General features: G+C 36.8%; 3 protein-coding genes across 5 annotated transcripts in view; 2 read left to right on the forward strand and 1 right to left on the reverse strand.

Moving 5' to 3' along the window:
• The window catches only part of mfsd4ab (major facilitator superfamily domain containing 4Ab), a 25746-nt gene extending 15324 nt beyond the window's left edge, over positions 1 to 10422 (forward strand). For 2 of the 3 annotated variants that reach the window (XM_062427040.1, XM_062427039.1), the window contains exons 3-12: positions 7576 to 7622; positions 7775 to 7973; positions 8170 to 8412; positions 8549 to 8711; positions 8876 to 8991; positions 9109 to 9282; positions 9384 to 9531; positions 9616 to 9686; positions 9828 to 9948; positions 10075 to 10422. In XM_062427040.1, coding sequence (XP_062283024.1) covers positions 7576 to 7622; positions 7775 to 7973; positions 8170 to 8412; positions 8549 to 8711; positions 8876 to 8991; positions 9109 to 9282; positions 9384 to 9531; positions 9616 to 9686; positions 9828 to 9948; positions 10075 to 10169 — 1377 coding nt within the window. In that variant the 3' untranslated portion in view covers positions 10170 to 10422. Of the gene's footprint in view, positions 1 to 6142; positions 7623 to 7774; positions 7974 to 8169; positions 8413 to 8548; positions 8712 to 8875; positions 8992 to 9108; positions 9283 to 9383; positions 9532 to 9615; positions 9687 to 9827; positions 9949 to 10074 lie in introns of those variants that run through there. The other variant, XM_062427036.1, reaches the window with a different exon arrangement.
• A 397-nt stretch (positions 10423 to 10819) lies between these two features.
• Positions 10820 to 13983, reverse strand: LOC133987359 (acidic mammalian chitinase-like). The gene is made up of 11 exons (XM_062426691.1): positions 13959 to 13983; positions 13743 to 13772; positions 13368 to 13569; positions 13165 to 13221; positions 12922 to 13087; positions 12526 to 12650; positions 12265 to 12388; positions 11901 to 12086; positions 11617 to 11736; positions 11215 to 11356; positions 10820 to 11112 (listed from the first exon to the last, which is right to left on the reverse strand). Exons 1-11 carry the CDS (start codon positions 13981 to 13983, stop codon positions 10820 to 10822), a joined length of 1470 nt encoding a protein of 489 aa, XP_062282675.1.
• Positions 13984 to 18395: 4412 nt separating this feature from the next.
• On the forward strand, positions 18396 to 21038 carry LOC133988110 (CMRF35-like molecule 7). The gene is made up of 4 exons (XM_062427657.1): positions 18396 to 18429; positions 18538 to 18897; positions 19900 to 19963; positions 20135 to 21038. Exons 2-4 carry the CDS (start codon positions 18606 to 18608, stop codon positions 20274 to 20276), a joined length of 498 nt encoding a protein of 165 aa, XP_062283641.1. The 5' UTR covers positions 18396 to 18429; positions 18538 to 18605; the 3' UTR covers positions 20277 to 21038.
• Positions 21039 to 21411: the final 373 nt, after the last annotated feature.

The following is a 21411-nucleotide window of genomic DNA, read 5'->3' on the forward strand; positions in this document are numbered from 1 at the left end:
GAAAAGGATAAATCACCATTGTGTTTTTCTGTGTCCGGATGTGTGTACAAACATATATTACAAGTGTATGCATGAGTTGTTCTCTCATTGACTCTGACAGAAATATCTTCAGGGCGAACAAAAGCCGGTTCAGTCCTCAATACAGAAATCTGTTATCCTTTGTGGGGTTTTGAAATCATCACTTGCCTTTCATTAAAACCACTGAGGTCAGACACTCGATCACAGCATTCAAATTATTATCTGTGCTGATACACTGACAAAGCATTTCATCCATGAAACCGGGCACAATGCTTGATTTCTATTCCTGTATTGGCTCAGCCTAAGCCCTGTATAGTCTGGAACACTTTGTCACATCCATTTCATGAAAAACTGTACTTCCCTATGAAACCAGACCTTTGTTATACTACTTTTAATTTAACTCTTTAGTCCGCCACTCTCAATATATTATATTGACTCCTAGAAGCAAACCCAAAGGAGGAGAAATTATGCTGTAGTGGTAACCTCCACATAAAATGATACATGTTTGATTTGGATAAAGTGGGCTCTGACAGGAGATAATATCAATTGCAAAAGCTGTGTGGCTGCGTATCCACTGTCCACTGTGGCTGTGATGATACGTACATTGATAGCATCTGGCATTAAAGGCTTTAGACTTTCTCTAATCTTACAACCTCACATTTATCTTAGTTTATATCACTTAATTTGGATTCACACATGTTTTTGTGTACAGCAGACACCACTTTGTAGTGAAGTTATGGCACCTTCTTTTTCTCAAGGTTTCAAACAACAAATTAATCATCTACTTTTTGAGGATAGTGAGGATTCATTTCCTCTTTTCTTCCCTGCCTAACATCACAAGACCAAGCTATTTGAAAACTGAATATGGTATCAAAGGTGTTTCATGTGTGTCCTCAAAAAGTGCTAAAAAGATGATTTACTGTGGACTTCATGAACTGGGCCTGAGTGGCATCTGTGAAAAAGTATTTGGTTGTTTAATTTTGAAGACTTGTTGGATCAACAATATGTTCCAGGATTTGCTGTAACGTTTTAAAGCAGAGCCGAAACTACACCCTAAAATCCCATTGAATGGATTTAATGGAGCTTTACTGCAAAACCAAAAACCTGATGATGACATCTGAACACAATTTTGTGTGAAATACTGAGCTTTTGGAAACAATATATTACAGATAAATAATAAAACAACCATTTTAATTTGACTGTATGCTTGAGGGCATTGTATCACTTACAGTACTTAATCAAGTTCAATAGAAGTCAGTTTATACAGAACAAGAATAGGTAACAGTTTAGGATTTCAGATTATCATTATGACAAAGGTTATGATTAAGATTAAGCATAGATGTGACACAAATTATTATATAGCCAATAAGAAACAATTCCTATTACGGCCAATACTAACCATCACTAACAGCAAAGTGCATTGAAGTATAATTATCATGGATCAACACATACAGCGTTGCCACTACAGAGAGGGGATTGGCTTGCAGAAGTCATTATCTTCAGACGGCTTCAGATGTGATCGGCTGCTGAGCTTTTAGGAATCCTGGGTGGAAATTCCTGATTGAAGTCTTTGGATAAGCACCAACGCTCCACTGGACTTAAACTGCTATTCACATAATATTAAAGCCTGGACTGTTTGAGAAAAGGCCTTTGTACTGAGTCCAATAAACTACAAGACTAATGCAGACACATCAGAATACAGGAGCAGCATTCTTTTAAGATTCAGGATAGTTTTGGAGTCGCATTAAAAGATTTCTCCTGCGAGGTCAGGCTTTTCTCTCCACTGCTGTCCAACCCTTTATCCTAGAAACTATCTATGCATACTGCTAATTATCAACAACAAATACATTTTGTTAGAATAATAATGCTGCCTGGATTATACTGTTTTTATCGAAAAAATTAAGAAATGATGTTAATGAATGTATTTGTTAAGTGTCAAAATGTTTGAACAGAACACATCTAAATGTTTACTGACAACATATCTCATTTATTTCCTCCATGATACCCACTCTTCTGAGATAATATTCGCTCCGAGCAACTACAGCATGATTAAACGTTATTCATGTTTTTATTATGTTTGGGCACACACAGCACTTGTTTAAAGGATATAGCTGGTACACAGTTTTACTTTCATTTTTACAAGCTCGTTGTGCCACAAATCACAACCTCTTGATTTGTTCTAAAGTTATTTACAATGTAAAGTGTAGTAGAAAGTCAAGATGTCATGCTATATAGTATTACAAGCTAGTGAAACACTGTAAATGAAACTGTGATCTCATGTCTGCCTTACATGTAACTGCTCTCTGGAGACTGAAAACATGGTCGCTGTTATTAGTCTTTGGCACCGTTTCCAAACAAGCTGACATGCCCGTACTCTTCCAGGCCAAGGAAAATGTCACCCAGTGCAGCAGTGTGGCTCATTAATGTGCTTTTAATAGTTTTTGGACAACAATGGAGGACTGCAACTCAGAGGAATAAGGAATGCTCTGCGCATGAGATTTGTTGACATTAAGAAAAATATAGAAAAAATGGCCAAATCCTTTAAGGCTAAGGGAGGGTTATATAGTCTTGGTTAAATATTGAAAAAGTTAACAGCAAATTGAAGCAAAACAACATGCAGCACTTCACACACTGCAAATCCTGATCCCCAGTGTCCAATTCCTGTGGTCTGTACATACACCAGTGGCTGTGAAATGACTTCAAAAATTATACAGGCAGCAATTACATCTCCTATCAAAATATAACCGGCAAAACAAATTAGTAGTAGCCTGTATAGACTTAACGGGTCTGTGCTGTACACAATACAACAATTATAGTTAGACTCATGTAAGAACAGTGGTTAAGATGTTAGTCAGTGCTTAAACTTCAGTCTTTACATGGGTTTTGCTTAAAAAGTGCTGCCTAGAGAATGATTTATATATATGATTTTATATGAGTCACATTCCATAATTCTATGCTCATATGCTCTCTCACATTTCTCTGAGTAATTATACCAAAATAACTTTCATGATATACTCATGCACTGCTTTACGTGTTGCTTGCTTCACCAGCATCTAGCGCCTCATAGAATAGCACTGTTTTGCCCTGCAGACATGTCTGTTTGCATACCACATATCGTTGGCTCTATTTTGGGCCCGAGGAGAAGTGCAGGGGGTGCACTGCGGGGCATTTCTATCCAGGGCTGCAGGGACTGACTGGAGAAATGTGGATAGGTGACAGATACATTTCCTGTGTCATATCTACTTGAGCTAATCCCCCCCATTGTGTTAATGCATATACTGATTTATGCGCGCCTGCCTGGCTTGACAAGTAATAATACACAAGCACACTGTGACTTCCTCCCTCTCATAGACATTCAAATGTTTATTTTGCTCATTCACATTATTAGATTCAAATCCACAAGCTTATGTATAAAAACATCAGGCTTTACGGTCATTAGCATGCAATTTTATCATATCTGGCAGTATGTGCTTTGCTCCACTGGACCCTAAAGGAACACAGCGTATAGATAAAGCAAATAGAGGCAGAGGAAGAGCAAAGAGGCAGGATTGCTCTACCTAGGATTATGATTCCTATCACATTGTCCTGGTACTGTCTCAGGCCTCTGATTGAGAGTTGGCTAAATGTCAGCCTATGGAGATGAGACAGAAAGGAGAAAAGCAACACTGCCTTTGTTCATTTTAAACCCTGTTAGTGATGTGCCAGCTCTTTATGTGGCTGCCATCCGCAAACCATGTGTCTGACCGAAAAAGAGATATGGTGATCTTTGTGTGTGTATGGGAGAGAGAGGGAAGGGGAGAGAGAAAGAGAAGGGGAGAGAGAGAGAGAGAGAGAGAGAGAGAGAGAGAGAGAGAGAGAGAGAGAGAGAGAGAGAGAGAGAGAGAGAGAGAGAGAGAGAGAGAGAGAGCGCAATAATAAGAATGATTGTGAGCTATTCAGCATCAGGGATAATATTGTGCTATAAGTAATAGTAATCAATTTGTTGTTTCCTTTCCTTTTAAAAAACACCAACATTGTTATATTTCTATGGAGACAAACCATCATTGCTTTTTGACTTGAATTGTGGATGAATGCAGTCCTTTTACACCATCTAGTGTTGAAATTTAGAAGAAAACACATATGACTTAAAAGTTCTCTCCTGTTCAAAAATGTGATTTGCTTATTGTTACTTTGCAGTGTTTGATACTAGAAGGCTGTGTGATTACACATTCATCTGTTAAATGGGGAAAGTTTCTATTAAATCTCACTTTCAAACATACAAGTATGATTATGTGACATCACAACTAGTCTGGAGGCCAGTCATAGTCTAATCAATATGCAGCTTATTACAAGATATGGGAACTTGAACGCTTCAGTGCACAGACACTGAGAATGAACTTTTCAGTGAAGTAGGAGACATCTTTTATCTAGCAGTTAAAAATTGAAAATGACTGAAATCTGCTTATTCCTAGATTGTTTTTTTTTTTCAATGAGGAAGAAGGAAGGTTTTGAGAATTAAAAGTTTTTTTTTATTGATAAAACATTTTTTTCAGACAAAAATTATTATTCTAAGCAGAGTATGCTTATGTGTCTTTAAACCTGTCTGGAGGGGATATACTTAAATATATTATTTTAAATGGTTAGTCAGTGCTGTTTTAGACAATAAATTAATAATGAGTGAGTGAGCATGCCTCAATTGCTCATCAAAAAACTACAATTAAATACATTTAGGTTACTTTACATAGAACTTGCTTTAACTGTATTCTTATTGGCTCACAATGGTTTTAAAGACACTTGCTTTAACATATAGCGGCAACATACTGTACTGCTTCCTACTTTAACCTGTATAAAGAATAAGTATATAATTCATTAAGAAACAGATGTCCTACTTCAGTTACCAGAAGTTGCAGTTGATTTTTAACCTTGGTTTACACACATCTAAGATTACGTTAGTTGACAATTACCTGAGAGAGTCATCTCATGTTGCTACATCTCCAGAAGCGGAAGTGTGTGGGGGGAAGATAGATGTTAATGAATGCCTTTTGTATAAACACCCATATTTCTCAGGGTTCAGTACCAGCGTCTCCCCCTCGCAATAGATGTAGACAAATCAGTTACACAGCTTTGTAGTGCTTCGTATGCCGTGTCATTCCGGCACATAACACAGATAGAAAATGTGTCATATTGTGTAACAGTTTCAAATGTAGTGCATGCTGAAATCAGTAAAGTCATTAAAGTAAGACAGCTAACATACATATGCAGCATAGTTTTTTTTATTTATGGACAAATGAACTTGTGAAGTAGCAAATAGTGTTACTGCAGCAGCAATTAAAAGAACCGATTAAATCATATGTGCTGAATTTAAGATAATTCACTTATTGCTGACAGTATAAAATCACTAATTAAAAATAATCCAACAAATCTAAACATATAAAATGTTTGTGTTGTAATCATGCCACATAAAACTAAAACTAGTGCTTTTTACTGTGTGGGTCTTTCATAAAATTTACATTTAATGTTGACTAAATTCACAGTTTTCATAGATCTAGGGGGGATTTCTCTTGTCCTCTGTTTCAACCTTGCTGGAAGCCCATATTTGGTCACAACCAGTAGCTTTTGTTCTCCAGTGTAATCATTAAATGGATTAGGTATTGAGTCCTCTCTCTTATTCATAACACTTTGGTTAAGTAATACCAATTTGGTCAAGTAATCACCATCATCCATCACAGAATACTTTTTTTTTTAATTCGAAGAACCATTAACTGCATGCTTTCCAAATATCTAACTCCTGCAGAAGCCTTTAGATGAAGTACATCTGCTAGTTTCTTGACAGGTCGACATCCATTCTGAAATGGGGTCAAGCTAAACATTTAAAGTGTCAGTTCACACATATTAGTCAGTAGCCCTCTTTAGCTTTAGACTGACATGAAAAACAACATAAATATAATAACAGTTATCACTTAAACTATATGCGGTTTCTCATGTTGACTTTCTCAGTCAAAAGACAGACGGACAGCTTGTTGTTGCAGCAGTCTAAATGTCATAAATAGACACTTGAATGAAAAAAGTTAAACAAGATTAAGAGTGCACAGCCATGCTAGCTGATGTTTAGCTGGTACAGTATAATATTGACCATGTTCACCATTTAATGTAGCATGTTAGAATGCAACTATTAGCATACCAATTAGCACAAAACAAAAAATGCAGTTGGAGTAATGGGGATATCATTAGTTTTGCAGTTATTTGGTCATAAACCACAGAATTGGACAAAAACTTGTATGCCGGAAATCATGCAACGTTTTTAAAATTCATCTTTAGGGGGACATGAATGTACATGTAACAAATTTAATAACAAATATCTTAATAGTTGTTGAGACATTTCACTCAAAACCACAAATGTCAGCCTCATGGTAGCATGCGAGAAAAAGTCAGGGAGTCACCAAAGTTAGTAGGGTTCATCCTCCGGGTATAATGAAAGTCTGTACCAAATGTAATGGCAGTCTATCCTGAAATTATTGAGATAATTCAGTCTGGACCAAAGTGGTGGATTGACATTTACATTGTCATTGTGTGCTAAAAAGAAAGAATAAAGAAGTAGGAACACTGTGGACACATCATACACTGCACACAGAATATATTCAGTAGTGATATACAGGTAGTTTAAACCATACACAAAGAACGACAACAGTAGATTTCTTGCTAAAAAAAAACTAAAATAGCTCCTATGTGTACGATTTTAAGAAGAAATATACACAGAGCCGGGATATGACTGTATGAGATAGAATAGAGGGCATGTCTTTATAAATTATATATATTATACACATATTTTAACAAATAAAATGATTACATAATGATGTTACAGCTGTGGTCACAAATTTTAGAACAGATAACAAAATCAGTTTCTCTTTTTTTTTATTGACAACACAACAACAAATTGTGTCATTTTTAGCGTACAAACTTCTTTCATAATAAGTGCTGCAGGGTCGTCTAGATATGAAAGAAAAGACATCCAGTCGATGATACATCTATCTGTCATTGCTTCCTGAATGACACATTTACCATTGATAGGGTTGAAAGTGCTATGACATGTAAATGCACACTTTCTGGTAGCACTTCAACTGAGACTCTTTCTCACTACAAATCATTGACACAATTCAAATAGGCATATTATTGTTAGAAGAATCTCCACTTCACCCATTAACTCAAGAGGACATCCTTTTTAGTGAAGCAATCCAAAGAGGAGGGAGCGAAAAGCTTTAAAAGAAATCAGAAAACTCATCACACTACAACAAGCATCCACACACCGTCCTAGAGCTAGCGTTGCATATTGAAACTGTAATATTTGATAGTAAAAAATCCTTGTTCTGAGGTGAATCTATCTGTATAGTGGCTAAGATGTTTGTGGATGAGCGGATTGTTACTCTGTTCAAAAGGAATGCCCATCACACGCTGACTTACTGGAGTGTTTTCTTCAGCTTTGGACTCTGCATTGCTTTCCTTGGACCTACAATTTTGGACTTGCAATGTCAAACGAACTCGACACTTAGTCAGATTACCTGGGTGTTCTTTTCCCAGCAGTTCTGCTTGTTGATCGGCAGCTCTATTGGTGGTGTTTTCAAGAGGACGTAAGTACTATAAACTCACATCTGGAGAGTTTTCCAGAGAGAGTTGCTCATTGTGGATAAATAATCGATAACAAATCTGTCATCTTAAGTCAAGGAATCAAGGATCGACTGACCATCATTGTAATTATGTTTATCTTGTTTCTTTCTTAAAGGTTGTTCAGTGCTCTGTCTGCCTTATTTGTCTCTGCTCTCATCATCTCTGTAATATTTGCCATCATCCCTCTGTGCAATAATGTCCTGTTGCTGGCCATTGCCATGGCTGTGTCTGGTTTTGCAATGGGAATTATTGACACCATTGCTAACATCCAACTGGTGACCATCTATCAGAGGGACTCGGCTGTTTTCTTACAGGTAACAAAGTCTTAACCTGCCCATTATCTGAAGAAATACTAACATGGTAGCCTTCACATTCAATTAATAACTAATAGCTGGTTCAGGTACAATACAACGTCAAGTTTAGAATATATTAAGACATTTTAACTAGAAGGAATATATTGTCCAATTGGGAGTCAGTTATATACCATGTTTTGTCTTCTACATTTTGCAGGCTCTTCATTTCTTCATTGGGTTCGGAGCCCTGGTGAGCCCACTGATTGCAGATCCTTTCCTATCCGAGACAGGCTGTGGGAATCACACAGGGAATGGGACTGAGATCATGCATCATTTCAGGAACATGCTGAGAAACAGTCCAATCGCAGAGCACAACATAACTCAGAGCTACCTGCCCCATGAGGGAGAGGAAGAGGAGTCCAGCGTGCACTATGCCTTTTGGATCATGGCAGTGATCAATGTAAGACACTGAACAGATGCACAGTAGATGCAAGAGAGGAGCTTTTCTTTTTCATACCTTCTTAATCTGATGTTTCAGTTAATGTTAGAAAATCACAACAAATGAAAAAGCTTAATATTATTTATGCGCCCTTTAGCTGCCTGTGCCCATGGCAGTCCTGTTCCTGATGTATCGGGAGCAGCTGATCCCATTCTGCCGTAGTAGCACTCCTCGTCTCCTGGACAAAGATGAACTAGCCATGGAGAACCAGCAGGGGGCCGAGGGCCCAGACGTAGAGCACAAAGAACATGAAGCAGGAGGTAAAGACAGGGAAGAAATTATTTTTATACAAGACACCTTTTTTTAAAATGAATAATGCATACTTTTCTCCCTAGATTTCCCGTCAGCTTAGAGGGAAAGACAAACCATAACTGCCATTTTCTGTGCTACAATCTGTCATGTGTGACTTTTCGCTCTGTTACAGGTCATGGGGATATCTTTAGCTGCTGTCGGAATGATAACCTACGCGAGCTGCCAGTATCCTTCTTTATGATTCATGTCCTTGGCGGGATGGTGCTCTTCATGACCGATGGTATTGTGGTGAGTGAGGGCTGCAGATAAATAAAACTGTATGACACATATTTCACAAATGGTGTCATAAATGCAACTGAAAACTTCACATTTAAAACAGAAAGTAAAGGACCTTTCTTTTTTCAGGGTGCATATGCCGGCTTCGTGTACACATATGCAGTTGCACCGCCTATGTCATTGTCTCACAAGGCAGCAGGTTACCTGGCCAGTATCTTTTGGGCAGCGATCACTGCTGGACGTCTGTTGTCCATACCTCTTTCCTACCGTTTCCAGCCTGTGAGACTGCTAATGTTCAACCTGGTAATAAAACATTAAATGCACCATCACATTACGAAACATACACAATGACTCTTTAAGGTCAAACACTTACTGATTGTGCTCTATCTTATTTGTTCTTACAGGCAGGTGCTATTGTTACTGTGTTGATGCTGCTTATTTTCTACACCAGCAACACTTTTCTGTTTGTCGGAACATGTTTATGTGGGCTTTTCCTCAGCAGCATCTTCCCCTGTATGCTTGCCTACACTGAAGACATCCTTGATTACCAGGGTATAATTACGTACAATGTTCATAACAACACAGTAATGGAGTCAAAGCACAGAGAGGAAATAAACCATACGTTCCTTTTTCCAGGATGTGCAACTTCAGTCCTGGTGACAAGTGCAGGGATGGGAGAGATGGTAATGCAGGTTCTGGTTGGCTCAGTAAGTCTCAGGAGTACATTTTATGATTATAGAAATAGTGTGCAGTAGTACATAATTAGACTTACTGTATAATTGCAAAAACAAGCCTAGAGGAGATTTAGATTCATGATCAGTAGTTTAATGTTGCTGTCTTATCCCCAGATTATCCAGACAGAAGGCAGCTACAGCTTCCTGCTATGTGGAATGATAATCGCCTGCATCGGTTTTATTCTCTTCATTGGTCTCCTGCTGTTCCATCGGATGCACAGAAATTACCTCGCAGGTACAATATCCGCCAGCATCCTTTTACAATGCCTAGTAATTATTGATTGTAATTTTTGCTGAAGGTTTATTTGTGTTTATTTTGTACACTTCATCACTCACTCCAAATCTCCCTTCATCACAACAGGACCGACAAAAAAGTCTGCCATGGTGGATGAACCAACACCTGAACAGAATGGATCCACCAAAACTGAACAGAAAGAGGAAACAGAGACCAGCTGAGAGTGGCTATCATTAAATTAACGACTATGAATTTGCCTCAAAGACTCAAAATGTTTTACTAAAGTCCACCAAATGAATATTAGGTAGATATATTTTTATTGTGTTGGACATTACATTGTCTTTTCAAAGTAGACAGTGTTCATCAAATAGTAGACTTGTGTTCTGTTTATGTTGCATCAGGGTTTGAAATTCTAGGATTATAATTGTATCAGCAGTTTTCCACTGAAAATATACATGTAGTGTAAATTTATGTTGGGGCTTCAGTTCAGTTTTAAATATAATCTTTTGTTTTCATGATGTTTTGAGTGTTTTTGCATTTATTTTGGGTAATGTATATGGAAAAATGTATAAAATGTGTATTAAAACAATTAAACTAAAATTCACGGTGTAGTTCACACATGAGCATTTCTAACACCACATAGTTGACATCAAAGTAAATAATGTGGATTCATACAACACACCTGCAACATTTCACGTGTTTATTTTCATTCCTTTCAAAATTGACTTCTCAGGTTTTACATTGTTGAACATCAGATGTGCAATGAAGGACTTTGTACTCAAGAGTAGTTAACCTCTGAGAACTAAGAACAAATGTAAAACAGAGTCATCCAGGCTTACAACAGTTATCCAGTCAATTTATAACTTCAGATTTAGGCCCAGTTGCAACAAGAACAGGAGTTGTCAAAGACCAGACCAGTGGCACAGTGCTCAAGGTAGGTCTTTCCGGCGCTGCAGTTGTAGAATTGGTTCTTGTTTGTTGGGTTGGCGTACATGCCGTTGGCCTTTCCAGCGCAGAAGCTGCCGTTCATGCCACTGGTGCCAGATCCCCCACTGGAGGAGCTGCCACCACTGGAGCCTCCGCTGGAGCTTCCTCCAGAGCTGCTACCAGAAGTCGTGCTCACTCCTGCGATTGGTGGAAGTTTAGTGGCAGGAGGGGCACAGGCTGAAAAAACACCACAAAGTAATTGTTGAACAAAAGGATTCTTCTGAAAACATCAAGTTAATTTAAATGTATCATCAGTGATAAGGATATTAAGAGTCTTACATGCTTGTTCCAGATTAAGGGCCTTTTTAAGAACATTAATCAGTGGATATTTTCCCTGGTTACAGAAAGTGCCCAAGTAGTCATCCATGTCAATGGTCCACACCATGGCACCTCCAAAGTTATTCTTGGTCACCCACTCAGCCTATAGATAGCCAGAAGGGGGCGATGTAGAGAGCATTTGAATAGAGGTCAAAAACTTTATCAGAAGACCTTTACACATTTATTGCTGGTCCCTGCCTAAAGTATGGACCCACATACCAAAAAAGAGGTATCACATACAGAACACTTTCATATATTTGCTCCTGTCGCATTACTTTTACATTTTTAGCTCAGAGGTTATTCACCACAGCCAAACACATTGCCCTTTAAAATGCTTAAAGAGGTATTCTTTGCATGTGTTACCTTGAGCTGGAAGCTCTTGATGTTGTCATATCCCACCCACTGGTTTCCCTTGTAAGCATATGGCACATCCTGGGCCTGGTTCCAAACCACTGTTGCTCCATCTTTCAAAAAGCCACAGATCTGTAATTTTACAAACAATGGCATTAATAACACTTTGCATCTGGAGTCTGTAATAAACTGACTGTTATCAAGCAGACAGATGAATGCCAACTAATATACACAATAACCACCATAAACATTCAAGCCTATTCTTATTACTCCATTACAGTAATTAATAAGATTACCTCAAAGTAGGCAAGTTCTCCGGCCTCTTGTGTGTACTTTCCAGGACTTCCAGGACCAGAAATAGGTGCACCAACGCCGTGGTTAGCAGCGTTCTTAAGAGTGAATGTGTTGCCATATGTAGGAAAACCAACAATCAGCTTCTCAGCTGGGGCTCCCTGGCTCTTCCAGTAGTTCATGGCATAGTCCTGGAAAAAAGGATTTGGAAATAAACACAGATCTGTAATGAGATAGCGTGTATGTATCTGCAGATAATGCTTGCAGATGTAAACTTACAGAGATAAGCTGCATGTGTATATTTCTTTAGACAAAGTCAATTTCGGTAAATTAATACGCAACTGTGCATGAGGATGTTTGACCACTTACCACATTGAAATAGATGAAGCCACCTTGGTCACTTGGGCCTCTGAACAGGGGGCTGCACTCACCAGTCATGGGGTCCCAAGAGCCATGGAAGTCATATGACATGACGTTGATCATATCGAGCGACCTGGATATTGAAAATAGGAAGGGAAGAGGTTACCAAGCTAACATTAAAAAGCTTAATGATTTGATTCAGAGTTGTCCCATTCATACATTATGTTGCTGTCAATAAGACACACCACAAATATTGCTTCAAATGCTTACTGGCCAAGCTTGGGAATCTGATAAGCAGATTCAATGGTGTCCTTTCCAGCCGACACAGCAGCAGACATCAGAAGACGAGCCCTGTTGCTCTGCTTGGCCTCATTCTCAAAGGCAGCTCTCATCTCCTATTGAATGCCAACAGATATAAAATATTTAGTATTAACTGAACTTCAGGATTCATAAATTCATAGATTTGTGACATGGTCATGTTTGAGTTGTTTTGCTTGTATGTGTCTTTTATTCACTAAGGCCCAGCAGAAACACCTTAGGGATTTATTGTGGCCTGAAAAAACGTAAAACAAATTTTGACAGATATATTAGGTAAGAGCTAGCAGGTAAGAAATTATTTAAACCATAATATTGAGAAAAAGTAAAAACCAGACATGACAAACAAACCTCCAGGAAAACTGAGTAGTTCTCCTTATCATCAGCAGAGCCTCCTCTGTTGGCTGGATACTCCCAGTCAATGTCAAGTCCATCAAACTCATACTTTCTCAGGAATGTAATGACTGAGGTGATGAAGGTCTGACGGTTGGCAGGGCTCGACACCATCTGCGAGAAACTAATGTGGGAACAGAAAATCAGAAGAATCCTCATTGTAAGAGTGCTAATTTTCCAGTTATCTGTGGATTATCTCACCCTGTGGAGCCATAGTTCCATCCTCCGACAGAAAGAAGAGTCTTCAGGTTTCCATTCCTGACAAGAAATGAGACATTTTACACTGCGGTGGCAGCTAAAAACTCTCCTACTGTTGCATATTAGTGAGTGACACATTATTGTTTTTTATATGGATTGTTACCTTTTACACAAGGGAAACAGACAAAGAATTTTTAGTAACTCACTGGTTTTTCAGGCCGTTGAACTGACTGTAAAGCTCCACATCATTCCACTCGTAGGTGGCCAGTTGGTTGTTCTTTATGGTGGCGAAGGCATACAGAAGATGGGTACACAGGCATGGGTCGATATCATTGGGCATGTAAATGGTTGGGGGTGGTCTGTACTGAGCCCAGTTTGTGAAGTAGCATGACAGTATGAAGGATGAGCCTTTGATAGGAAAGAAATCTATTATTTAAGGATAATGCGCATGCAATACAATTTCTGACCATGAAAAAGAAAAAGAAAAAAACACAAACACACACACACACACACACACACAAACACACACACACACACAAACAAACAACACAGAGAGTATCCTATATTTATAAATTGCTTACCAAGCTGCGCATGCAGCAGCAGGGCCAGAGCTGTAAAATTGAGAGTTACATGGTTATTATTGAGAGGAAAGAAAGAAATAAGTGATAAACAAGAAATATATTAGGAGGAAAGTGCTCAAAGCAGCATCCTAAAGATGAATGCAATATACTGAGTATCCAAATTGTGGTAGTACAAAGAACCAGGAGATTATTGAACACATAGCTCCTCTGACTTACCCGTCACAAACAGTACTTTGCCCATGACTACCTTGTACAGGGAGGTCATCTGTAGCACTCACTTTTATACGCACCCAATTTGCTCAAAGTTAAACAAAAATAGGAAATCTGCCAGGTGTTTATTTGCAAAAGATTGTTTCAGAAGAGATTATCAAATGTGCTCACTTACGCAGTACAGTAATATGATTACTTATCACACTTTCAGGCGAATTCTCCACAGGTGCACTTTCTTCTTGTGTGAAGGTCTTGTTTCTCTCCAGTTTCGGCTGCTGTTGCACTTAAGTAATGTTAAGAACAAAATACACAAAACCCCTAAAGAACATGAACCAATTTGCTGAAGATGTAGATACAGTATATTTGACCAATTATGCATGCCAACATTGTAATAAAAATTCTTATTAAAGACCTCTTATATGAAAGAACAAAATATCCATGGAGACACAACAAAACAAGAGGAAAATCAAATGTTTGTGATTTGATTTAAGTGCATAAATCTCTGATATCTTCTCAGATACGCCATTCATGTCATGCAGTAAACACGTTTTCTGTCTCTGTTGAGTGGAGACATAGAATATTAGAAGTCGAATCACGTAAAAAACGTGCAAAATTGCCTTTGAACTACTATTTAGACTGCTTATATGTGATGATAAATATGTTTGACAACTCTAATCATGCAGAAAAGAGGTTTGTGATATGTCATGGAGAGGGATTTGCATTAGTCTATGATTATCATCAAAAACATTTGCAGGGTAAATGGAAAACGTATCTAATCATTTAGTTCCCATATAATAATGTAGCCCTCTTTATCTGCAACAGTTAATGTAATATTTAAAGAAGGATATGCTGGTGTCAGCGGAAAATACCTTGGCTCAGCTGAAACACTGGAAGCAGAAGTAAAGCCATTTGCTGTTGCTGTTACAAAACAACCCTGTCTGCTTTTAAAAGAATTAAAAAAATAAGAAGAAGTCAAGCAAATGTCAAGGAGACTACATTTCATAGATTTACTTAATTAATCATGAAAAACAATACATTTTAAGTATTGACCAAGGTCATTTCATCATCTCAAAGTAGTTCATTTGGTAGCCTACTTGAGAATTCTTTCTTTCTTCTTCAAATCAAAAACTAATCTGTCACATATCACATGTACTTTAATTAAACGTCTGCTCAGTCAATGAGAAAGTAATATAAGCGTGAGTATTCACAAAAGCAAAAATGACTTTCTTATTAAGTTGTAGCTATTCTGTCTTGTTTCTAACTGTAAGAGAGTTAAAATGTCACATCATTGAAGATTACACAACCTTATGCAAAGAAAAGGGTTTTCCCACAGGTGTTTTTCTGTTGGTTGTGTAACCTTTCACTCAATTATGCACTAACAACTAGTGCATGTGTCACCAGCATAGTTCTGCTTTTCACTCCTTGAATTAACCTTAACACCCTGACAGTCAGACCACAGTTAACGTCATTCAACTTCTGCCTGACATCAGATTATCTATTTTATATGTTAAGATATTAAGTTCAAGTCAAAGTTTATTTACATAGCATATTTAAAACAACCTCAGTTGAACAAAGTGCTGTACAAGCTGAAGACACAAGACAAAACAAAAGAAAAATTATAAGTATGATAAACTATAAAAACACAATAAATAAAACTATAAAAACACAACAGATAAAAACAAAGATAATTAAACAATAAAATGTAGGATGTCAAGCTCAACTAGGATTAAAAGCCAAGGCAAAGAGGTGAGTCTTAAGCAATGATTTAAAACTTTCTAGGGTCTGAGCAGTCGGAAATTGTAAGGTAGGCTGTTCCACAAGTTTGGAGCAGCCACTGCAAAGGCTCTGTCACCTCTGGTTTTGAGCCTTGACCTAGGAGCATGCAGAAGCATCTGTTCGGTTGACCTCAGTGCTCTGACTGGAGCATGATGGTGCAACAACTCAGATAGATAGGGTGGTGCCAGTCCGTTAAGAGCTTTAAAAACAAGTAATACAATCTTGAACTGGATTCTGAAGGTGACAGGAAGCCAGTGTAGATAGGCAAGAACTGGTGTGATATGATCATGTCATCTCTTCCCAGTCAGGAGACGTACTGCTGTGTTTTGGACCAGCTGCAGGCAACCAAGAGCCGACTGAACAACACCACAATAGAGGGAATTACAATAATCCAAACGTGATGTTATGAACATATGAATGACCCTCTCAAATTAATTCAGAGAAAGATAGGCCTTAACCTTTGCAAGTTCAGAGTTGTCCTGTGTGAGAAAGACAGTCCACCACAACACAGAAGATTCATATTTCCTAATTTCATCACTGCTCTCTGACACAATCAACTCAGTTGCTAAAGCACCTTGTGGTATTTGTTAACTACATAATTGTTTTTTTTCCCACAGTTGCTATGCCCACATTTGTACATGTATATTATATCTACATTAACTTTAAGATTTTACTGCTTGTTTTTAAATACCTTTTTACCCCCTATCCTCTTTTTTATCTGATTGTACTTTCTGTACTGAAGGATGTGAGAAATAAAAAATGTTTTAATCTTTTTTTAAAGGTGTTATTTAAGTAAAGTTATTATTAAAGTTATTATACTTATCATGTATAACTGTACTGTATATGGCTAGTTTTGATCAATGCCAATTCAACTGAAACAAATTAAATAATAAAGCAATGTGTTAGTTCTCACTGAGAAAAAAAATCATCAGTAAAAATCAAGATGACATAAAAGATTGAAACATGAACATATTTCAACCTATAAAGTCCATTCAAATCTACAAGACTAAAGTGAATGTGATATACACATGAAATATTGAAGCCCATAAAAAGAAATCTGAAAGCATCATCTTTTATGATAAGTAAAATATCATTATTAAGCTATTAAAAATGTACAATGACACAAATTAGTATTAATAATTAATCATATCTATAAAAATGAGAGGATATATTTGATTGCACTATACCGTGGAATGAAGTCATTGGGATTATATATAAAACAACTGTGGACACATTTATGAGATCTTTTCAATTAAAATAATTAATGATTCTTTGGCTATGAAAGAAATGTTAAAGATTTGGAGCATTACTAAGGAGTATGAATCAACAGATCACTTGTTTCTGTGTCTGTCATGTTGTTCTGGCTGATGTTACATTAACAAATACTTCAATAATGTTTATTTTTAAAGCTGAAGGGAGGGACAGCACATAGAAATAATGATACTGGAAATTATTTTATGTACTGGGAAAGATTTAATTGTAGCTGAAAATTAAGAAATGTGTTTTTATTATGAATACATTTGTCTTTATATTCCACATAATGGTAATATTTTCTATATGACAATGACGATGTAGAATTTCCTCTTTTTGTTTTCTGTGGTAAATGTGTTGTATTTAGTTGTCTGTGAAAATACTAAATTGAATGCAATGGATGTGAAGCAATGGGCTGTGTCAAAATACAGTTTGTCTGTAGGTCATCAGATGGAAAGAAAACAACTGACCTAGTTTAGATAGATAGATAGATAGATAGATAGATAGATAGATAGATAGATAGATAGATAGATAGATAGATAGATAGATAGATAGATAGATAGATAGATAGATAGATAGATAGATAGATAGATAGATAGATAGATAGATAGATAGATAGATAGACGGACGGACGGACGGACGGACGGACGGACGGACAGATAGATAGATAGATAGATAGATAGATAGATAGATAGATAGATAGATAGATAGATAGATAGATACTGTAGATAGATAGATAGATAGATAGATAGATAGATAGATAGATAGATAGATAGATAGATAGATAGATAGATAGATAGATAGATAGATAGATAGATAGATAGATAGATAGATAGATAGATAGATAGATAGATAGATGGACGGACAGACGGACGGACGGACGGACGGACGGATAGATAGATAGATAGATAGATAGATAGATAGATAGATAGATAGATAGATAGATAGATAGATACTGTAGATAGATAGATAGATAGATAGATAGATAGATAGATAGATAGATAGATAGATAGATAGATAGATAGATAGATAGATAGATAGATAGATAGATAGATAGATAGATAGATAGATAGATAGATAGATAGATAGATAGATAGATAGATAGATAGATAGATAGATAGATAGATAGATGCTTTATGCTTTATTAATTACATCCCATGACAGGTTGGTCTTTAGTGCCACCTACTGTTTAAGTAAATAGACTCGCTTTACAGTGACACTATATGTAACCTCAAATATAAGTTCACATAACAACACAAACACAAACACAAACAGGTTTTAAAGAACGACCTGACTGTCCTAACCCTGACCCCGATTGCCCAACTTGACCAGTTGGGCAACCAGAGGAAGGCCCTAAGAAGAGGAATTAAATATAAACCACTTCTGCTTCACATTGTTCTTTCCACTCTGATCATGAGGACGTCAAGGATACATGTTGGCTTCTTTAAGGGTAACAACAACTTTTAAAACTACTGTAAATCTCTAATAGCAGAGAAACGTGGAAATAATACTTGATGCAATTAACTAATTTAATGTGAAATGTCTTTGGATTTTGCAGCTTCTGTTCTCTTTGTATTCTGGTTAACAAAACATACAGTGGACTCAGATGCGCTGTCAGCTCCAAAGATGGTAACAGAAGTATATGGAGAATCTGTGGCAATCCCTTGTCAGTACGACATTCAGTTCAGGGACAACACAAAGTACTGGTGCAAGGGAATTGTGTATGAGCTGTGTAAAATAGTAGTGAGAGGGGACCGAGCTAGTGACAGAGCCTCCATTTCTGACGATAAGGAGGCTGGGGTCTTCACTGTAACTATGACTTCTCTCAGAAAAAGTGATGATGATATCTACTGGTGTGTCATCTCCACACCTGGAAGGAACAACCACGCTCGTGTCAGGCTCTCCATCTCCCAAAAAGGTATACTACAACTGGGTAATTAAAATTGAAACCGCTGCTTCTTTACAGTCTTGCTTTGAAGTGTTAATTTATTACTAACTCAAGACTACAAGAGTTGAATCTAATCTTGACTACAGTTAGGCTTAATTTGACTAAAATCATGTTGTTTGTTGATGCTATGCTCTTAAAGGCCCTGAAAATGTATTTCCCCAAACTTTCCATTTTTGGGTGGGTTTGGTTGGGAAAAAACAGTGACTTAACATACTCTTTTGGAACATTCACAATTTAACAACAGGTTTTGTGTTGCCAGGTTACTGTCAAGCAATAATAACAAAACAACAACCAAAAACTGATCCATACAAATGCACACATTGAAGCTGACTAAGCTGAGTTATAAAAGTTATAAAATAAAATAAAAATGTCTAGACATCTGCTTTTCTACTCATTATAACTTTTTTTTAATGCTGTGTAGTAAAGCCAAAAATAATGTTCCACTAACTAACTAACTAACTAACTAACTAACTAACTAACTAACTAACTAACTAACTAACTAACTAACTTTAAGTATATTTCTTATATTTGATTACTTTCTACTTTGATCGCTACTTTTAAACGTATCAATATATTGTATTGTATATTTACAGTACTGTAAATATGAAACAGCATTTGTACCATCTTATACTCTTTAGGGTTTCCGTCCCCTAATGTAACTGTTTTTCATTAGTATTACTGTGATGTGATCGGTATCTGCAGTTCTGCGATGGAGATATATATATGCAGGAGTTTTTGCCTATTTTCATGTCACTATTGTTAGGGGAAAAGTCTGAGAACTTATTATATATATCTATATAGATAGATAGATATATTATGTATTGTGTAAGGATATTTGACAGGGAAATATATGATATAGGCTATAATTTAAAAAAAAAAATTGACCCCATATGTGGGCAAAACAGATAAATCAGTATAATTCAAAATGTCATCTTTTGAATTTTAATGCCAAGTGTTGTTTTTTTTTCACAGGGATAACACCGACCAACACCACCCCGACAAATTCATCACTGATACAGGGACGAGGTGAAGTAAGGTGAGAAAAATAAATAAATGCTATAATCTTATATTGTTGACATACTGATAAAAAATTAAGTTACATTTGATGTGATTTAATAATTAATGTGAACAATTATATGCCAGTAACAAAAGTAATAAGAGTCCCTGTTTAGATGTGTTTGCTGTTGTTGTCTGTTTGTTTAACTAGATGGTGGGAGACTCTACGTTGGATCATCTTTATTTTCATGTTATGTTGTTTGCTATCAACACATATCGTTGTGTGGAGGATGAAAGCTGCACAAAAAACACAGCAGCACAAACAAAATCAATACGAGAACATTTATGAGTGAAAGTCTAGCAATGTTTTAAATAATGGGTGATTTATGAACACGTATGTACATATCAAAGCATTCTGTCAGCGTGTGAATAGAAATGAACCATCAAGGGAAAAAGTGGCTTTTCCACCTCATTTTTTTTCTTAGTACTTAAATGATTAAAGCTCATTAATTTCAGTGCCAGCACCTTAGATAACTTTGGACACAACTTTTTAATATCTAATCAGCTTTAATTTAGCACCTCTGGAGAGCAGGGGCTCTTGGCTTTTTCATTTAATTTATTTGCAGATCTTATATGAGCGGTCATAGAAGTTGGTATTCGTTTTGCATTTTACCACCACTTACAAAATCTGTCAGTGTTGTACTTCAAGGATGTGAACCATGCAGAATAAAAACCCCTTCATGCACAAATGAAGGGCCAAGTCTTGTGAAGTAGCTGCTTTTAAAAGACAATAAATGGACATATAATGAAGTTCAGTCGTGATGTTTTTTTTTATTTTAATTAATCTAATGAACCTTTCTTCACATGAATATAGTCACACGCACCCTTAAGTCACACAAGATACATACAGCTGAGATGTAGTTTCTCTCCAAGGTAATTCATGTAAACTGATGACTTCCAGTTACAATTAAAGGTAAATTATACTCCAATTCCCCAGAAAATGTGACATAATAGGCAGCGATGGTTTGTGATGCTTGTCAAGCAGATTACATTAGCCTGTTGATTGTACTTGCAACAGATTTCAAAACAGCCTCATTTAACAGCATATTAACAGTTTTATAAGACACACCTGTTCAATGTAATTCAATCACGTTTCATTAAATCTCATTCTTGTGATGCATAAAATGGTCTTCTTCCTTCTTTCCTTGTTTTCGTAGCAGAAAAAAATCAATTCAATTCAAAACATGTTATTTGTCCCTGAGGAGCAATTTGCATTAACAATAGCTCTGTTCTATCTACCGTAAGTGTCCCAGTAATTCATGACAGTATGACAGGGATGACATGCATTATAGGACCCTTTAACCAAGGCAGCTAAATGGATGTCAAACATGCTTTTGAAACTGTGACATATAAAAATATCTTCTACAAAAAGGGTCTTCTGTTACTGTAGCCTAAAATCATATCAAATAAATCAAGACTCAACATGCA

This window comes from Scomber scombrus, chromosome 10, assembly GCF_963691925.1.
Source record: "Scomber scombrus chromosome 10, fScoSco1.1, whole genome shotgun sequence".
NCBI lineage: Eukaryota > Metazoa > Chordata > Actinopteri > Scombriformes > Scombridae > Scomber > Scomber scombrus.